The sequence below is a fragment of the Crotalus tigris genome, unplaced genomic scaffold (genome assembly GCF_016545835.1).
Source record: "Crotalus tigris isolate CLP2741 ecotype Arizona unplaced genomic scaffold, ASM1654583v1 scf7180000024153.1733885, whole genome shotgun sequence".
Lineage (NCBI taxonomy): Eukaryota > Metazoa > Chordata > Lepidosauria > Squamata > Viperidae > Crotalus > Crotalus tigris.
Window position 1 is genome coordinate 296,245 of NW_024100414.1, and position 6,000 is coordinate 302,244.

Below are 6,000 nucleotides of genomic sequence, written 5' to 3' on the forward strand. Positions count from 1 at the left end.
GACTAGACAACGATCACATAAGGGGAAGTTGAGCCTGTAGAAGAACTGGGGATGTGACCAATGTTGCCGTAGGGATCCTCCCTAGTTTTGTGAGCTGTAAAGGTGGTGGGAGAGACGAGATGGCATTTCTGCAAGGTTCTGTTAATGCACCTTTACGATAAAGTTCCTCAAAGAGTTCATCCATATGTGCCGCTAGCACAGATGACGTTACTTAGCTGGGTCATAAAACATCTTCCAGAAAGCAAACAAGGGCCCCTTCTCCATATGTGTTTCCTGCCTGTCCCACCTCGCCAGGCTGGCGACAGTGTGGCCCATGAGCGAGCAGCCCACTTTATTTCTTCAGTTGAGGTTGGTCTCCCCCAAACAAATACAGCACCAGTGTATTTATATGTTTCACATGTTCCTCTTGGTGACCTAAGTCTGGCGTGCTCATTTGATTTGTTTTAGAAGCGTCGGGGGAAATTCTACGAGACCCGGACGTGTTTGCTGAGGAAGTACCAGCCGCCAATGAAAAAGGAGGAACTTTGGCGTATCCCCTATTTCCAAAAGGTGGGTCTGGCCCTCAGAAGGGCTTCTTCTGAACGGGAAGGCAGAGGATGGCCACCCAGTAGCCATCCCCTGAGTAAATTCGGATTTAAACGGCCGAAATCCTTGGGCAATTCCAGCGTTTGTCGTCCGAATGCTTTGGCTGACTTCTGCGGTTGGCAAGGGTGCGAATCCGTTTCTTGACAACCGGATTCCCTCGAACAGATACACACACACACACACACACACACACACACACACACACACCGCGTTAGTCAGAGAAGATTGTGGACCTGGCCAATGCAGGGAGTCCTTGACTTACGCCACACCCTTGAGCCCAAACTTTCTGAGAAATTTGCTAATCGAGTTTTGTCCCGTTTTGCTCCATTCGTTACGCGGATCACCGCCGTTGTTAAATTAGTAACCCGGTTGTTAAGTGAATCTGGCTTTCTCACTGACCTGGCTTGTCAGAAGGTCGCAAAATGGGGATCACATGACCCTGGGACGCCGCGACCGTCATAAATGTGAGTCAGTTGCCAAGCTTTTGAATTCTGATCATGTGACCACGGGGGGGGGGTGCCTCAACGGTTGTAAGTGTGAAAAACGGTCATAAGTCACTGTTTTCAGTGCCATTACGGTCACTAAATGAACTGCTGTAAGTCAAGGGCTATCTGTATCGGCACGCCTCGACTTAACGGCCACAGCTCGGAACAGAAATTCTGTTGCTAAGCAAGACAGCCATTTTAAGCACGTCGTGCCCGCTTAACCTTTGACTTTTTCGGCCAGGGTGGATTAGCCAATTGCTGCAGTCGTTCAGTGAATCGTGAGGTCCTTAAGTGAATCTGACTTCTCCTGTTGAGTTCGCTGGTCGGAAACCAGGGGCCTATCAGTTTAATAAATTATTATTATTATTTAAAAAGGAGCAAGCAAACTTGTGACAGCTCCTTGTCTAAGGAAAATGTGGATGCCGGATCATTTCAACAAAAATGTCAACTGTTCGAGTGTCGCACTAACAACCAGGACATTTTTTTCTCAGAGGCTGAATTCAAAAGTTATGGAGTGGAGCGCTCGCTCTAAGAAGCAGAGGGAAGTGCAAAATATTTTCTCAAATTTAGAAGTCTTCGGTTTGGTTAAATTGGAGGTGTTTGTCTTCTGTTTTTTCTTCTTCTTCTTTTAACGGAAAAAAAAAATCAGGCGGTGAGCTCATGTTTGTCGATACTCTCCCCAAGGGAGTCTCCAGTTGCGAAGCCCAGAACTATCCTTCAAAATTTGATACAGTAGATTATTCCTTAATGGCTCCCTCTGGATTTAAAAAACGGAATCTTTTACAGAATAACAGAGTTGGAAGGGACCCTGGAGGTCATCTACTCCAATCCCCTGCTCAAGCAGGAGACCCTAGACCATCCTGGACAAATGGCTGTCCAGTCTCTTCTTAAAAACCTCCAGTGATGGAACACCCATAACTTCTGGAGGCCAGCAGTTCCACTGGTCAATTGTCCTCACTGTCAAGAAGTTTCTCCTTAATTCCAGGTTGCTTCTCTCCTTGATTAGTTTCCATCCGTTGTTTTTTGTCTTGCCTTCTGGTGCTTTGGAAAATAAGTTGACCCCCCCCTCTTCTCTGTGGCAGCCCCTCATATACTGGAAGACAGCTATCATATCACCCCTGGTCCTTTTCACATGGATTTGCAAAGCCATAGGAAACCCAGTTCCCCTGTTTACTTCTGGGTTTCTGGGTTGTGGGAAGCCAACCACGATAGTCCCGGCTTGGTTGCTTGATCACTCGCTTGATTTTTTCCCCCAGCACAAGGCCCATGTTTGAGGTTTATAAAGCCCGCTCTCCAAGCGACCTGCTCATCTGTCACGTTCTCGGTTGACATTCCTATCGGAAGCAACCTGGTAGAGATGATGTTTTAACTCACAGGCAGTTTATGAAAGGAAGAGGATTGGAAGCCAGGTCCAAGAGAGAGGGAAGAAGGGAATGCAAAGAAAAAGGAGTGAGGGAAAGACAACCATCACTGGGGGGGGGGAATGGAAAATTAAGGGGGGAAAAACACACATACATCGCAGGCTGATGAGGTATCTCACCTGGCCGCCTCCCCCCCCGCCCCCGCTGCAGCCCCCGTCCCGCCAATTAAATCAAAACGGTTTGTTTTTAATGGTCCTTTACATTGACAAGTGGACTATTATTTTAGGGCATGAAAGCCGTAAGCTGTCAGGGAGCGGAGGCGAATTCTCCGCTGATAATGCCCAGCGGTTCCAATTAGGCACCGAGGCCGTTCCTGGTGTGTTAATGACTCCCCCGACACCAGCTTGGCCCCTTCGGCACTGGATGATTCCTCTTTCCCCCCCCCCCCATCCTCTGACACCACAAATTACTGACACAAAACGGAGACACCTTGGCCAGGCCCAGGCCTGTGGGCTTAATAAGCAATATTTTCTTTCTTTCTTTCTTTCTTTCTTTCTTTCTTTCTTTCTTTCTTTCTTTCTTTCTTTCTTTCTTTATTCCCCCCCCCCCAGCTTCTCCAGGAGGGTTGTCTTCTCCACTAAGTTCTTTTCTTGTTTGACAGCTGCTTGCACGTTGACCTTATAAAAGATTTAGCATCTCTCCTTATTTTCCTGCCAAGCCTTTGACAATGAAGACGAGTGATGGGTTGCACGGGGAAAGCCGGTTTGCTGTGTAAAGGTGTGTGAATCGGCAGGGAAAGCGGAAACTTGTAGGCCCGGCGGATTGCGAGCAAGGAGTTGCCGTCTGGGCTTCGTCCCGGCCATGGAATCTTAGCTTAGCCGCCTTTAAACGTACAAAATGCGCCGGACCAGGCACCCACTTAGGAAAAAAAAAAAAAAACTCGCCAAGAGGCTCAAGTGGGCGACATCACAACCCTGGAAACGTTTTTGTGGGATCGAAGCGTCTTCCCGGCCCTCCAAGGGTGCTCCCAGAATTCCTAGCCACCAAACCATGATCCAAACCAGAGAAGGACCGGGATTTTGTGGTCCATCAGGCATTTTCCTGAAGTTCACAAGCAGGAGATGAAAATAATAGGAATAATAATACTTTCTACAATGGTTCCTCTGCAGCTTAGTAATGAGAGTTTCCGCTCCCAGGTAGCACGGCCAGGAAATTCCCCAAAGCGGACAAAATCTAACCCGTAAACCTGACAGGTCAGGCTGACCCTCTTACTGAACTACATTCATTTATTCATTTTGAAATGGGAGGGCAAACCAGCTCTGACAGTATCAAGGACCTTACAGTCCTCCTCCTCCTCCTCCTCTTCCTCTTCTTCTTCTTCTTCTTCTTCTTCTTCTTCTTCTTCTTCTTCTTCTTCTTCTTCTTCTTCTTCTTCTTCTTCTTCTTCTTCTTCTTCTTCTTCTTCTTCTTCCTCCTCCTCCTCTTCTCACAAACCCCATTCCCTTCTAGCACTGATGATGTTACCTAGTTGGATAATGAAATGTCTGCAAGAAAACAATCAAGCCCAGAGAGCACAAGGACCCTACAGTCCTCCTGCTCCTCCTCCTGCTGCTTCTCCTCCTCCTCCTCCTCCTTCCTCTCTGTAAACCCCTCTCCCTCCTGGCACTGATGACGTTACCTAGTTGGGTCATGAAATGTCTGCAGGAAAACAAGCCAGCTCAGAGAGCGCCGAGGGCCCTTGTGATAAAGGGTTCAACGAAAGGAGGGGAGCAGCTCTCAAACACCCCAATTTGCAAAGGGCACTCATGTAGAACAAAACTGTGGCTGCCGGGTTCAGCAGGAGCCAAGGGAGATGCTGCCCCCACTTTGTCCTCCTCTTCCCCCCCCCCCAATAAAACAAGCCTACTTAAACAGGAGCCTAATTATGGATTTAGATGTCCAATTCGGAAAACGCCAACTGATCTGCGTTAATGAGATCTGAGGGCTTAATACTTGCGTGTCCGCAATTATCTCTGCGGCTGGAGATTCGGTCTGCCAATCAAGAAATTACCTTTCGGGGTCTGAATGGTTCATGAAATCTCCTTGGGAAGAGCAGGAAGTGGGGTCTGAGGTGGACCCGGGCAGAGAAGACTTAATCAACCATTCCCAAAGGATGGAAGTCCTCTGAGAGGCTGCATCTCAAGAGCAGAAAGGAGGACTGGAAGACGGGAGATGGAGAGAGGCCTCCTTAACTCCTTCTAGTCATTCACAGCACTGTGAGGATCGGTCAAGTATGGAAGGTGGAATCCGTGTTCTTCTAATCCTCCACTAAGCATGGAAGATGTCGGTGGAGATTCTCAGTCATCAGGGTCACGATTGTCCCAAAGATGTTTTTTCAAAAGGCCACTGGACTTTGTTTTTCCTTGAAGAGCTTTCGCTTCTCATCCAAGAAGCTTCTTCCGTTCTTCTCTCATCCAAGAAGCTTCTTCAGCTCTTCTCTCATCCAAGAAGCTTCTTTCATTCTTCTCTCATCCAAGAAGCTTCTTGGATGAGAGAAGAATGAAAGAAGCTTCTTGGATGAGAGAAGAATGAAAGAAGCTTCTTGGATGAGAGAAGAATGAAAGAAGCTTCTTGGATGAGAGAAGAATGAAAGAAGCTTCTTGGATGAGAGAAGAGCTGAAGAAGCTTCTTGGATGAGAGAAGAATGAAAGAAGCTTCTTGGATGAGAGAAAAATGGAAGAAGGAGTATTAAGTATATTCGCTACCTTGAGTTGTTTATATAGCAATATCAGTGGGATATAAATAATAAATTCTAAATCTATTGCTCATTATTTGTGTCTCTAGTGAAGGTAACACCTCACATCTTTCTGGATCTAGGAAATAATTTGATCTCTCTCTCTCTCTCTCTTTCTCTCTCTCTTTCTTTCTTTTTTCTCTCTCTCTTTCTTTTTTCTTTCTATTTCTCTCTCTCTCACACACACACACACATACATCTTCTCTAGGTTGATCCTCACCTCTCCACCTTCCCGGACGATGTTTCATACAAGAAAGCGCTTGAGGTCTTCCATTCAGAAGTTCCTGTGAGGATCGGACCCCTAGCTCAAGGCCTTTATACTGCAGCCTGTTAAGACATATCCAGAGAGAAGAAAGAGAGAGGAGAAGAAAGGCTGAATCACCAAAATAAATAAAATAAACCTAGAAGACTTAATTGCACGTTTCTATTTTGGGACTGGAGAACGGTATGGTCCGATGAATAAACTTATTTTTAACCCAATGCGTTTATTTTGGTCTTCAATGCTTCTGGAATGAATTAATCTGAATTCTCTCTCGGAATTCTCATCTGAATTTTAGACAATAGTTTATATCCCATTGGAAACTTTCTAATCGGCTCCTGTCCCTTCCTGTCGACAGTCCAAACATTAAGCCATGGATGGGTTAGACCGTCAATTCTTCTTTGTAAGAGAACCCTTACAAACCTGGTTAGCAAATCAACCCATTTTGGAGGGGAGGGGGCTTGCAAATGGCCTGAACTGTAAACTCGAGTTTGCCTTACACACCCTTAACCACCAAATCACAATTTAGCACGCTGT

The 6,000-nt window shown here is 46.4% G+C and overlaps 1 protein-coding gene across 1 annotated transcript in view; it reads left to right on the top strand.

Moving 5' to 3' along the window:
* The window catches only part of CFAP77 (cilia and flagella associated protein 77), a 39,600-nt gene extending 33,916 nt beyond the window's left edge, over positions 1–5,684 (top strand). The window contains exons 5-6 of the mRNA XM_039323013.1: positions 448–549; positions 5,413–5,684. Of these exons, the coding sequence (XP_039178947.1) occupies positions 448–549; positions 5,413–5,538 (228 nt within the window). The 3' untranslated portion in view covers positions 5,539–5,684. The remainder of the gene's footprint in view (positions 1–447; positions 550–5,412) is intronic.
* The last annotated feature ends 316 nt before the right edge of the window (positions 5,685–6,000 follow it).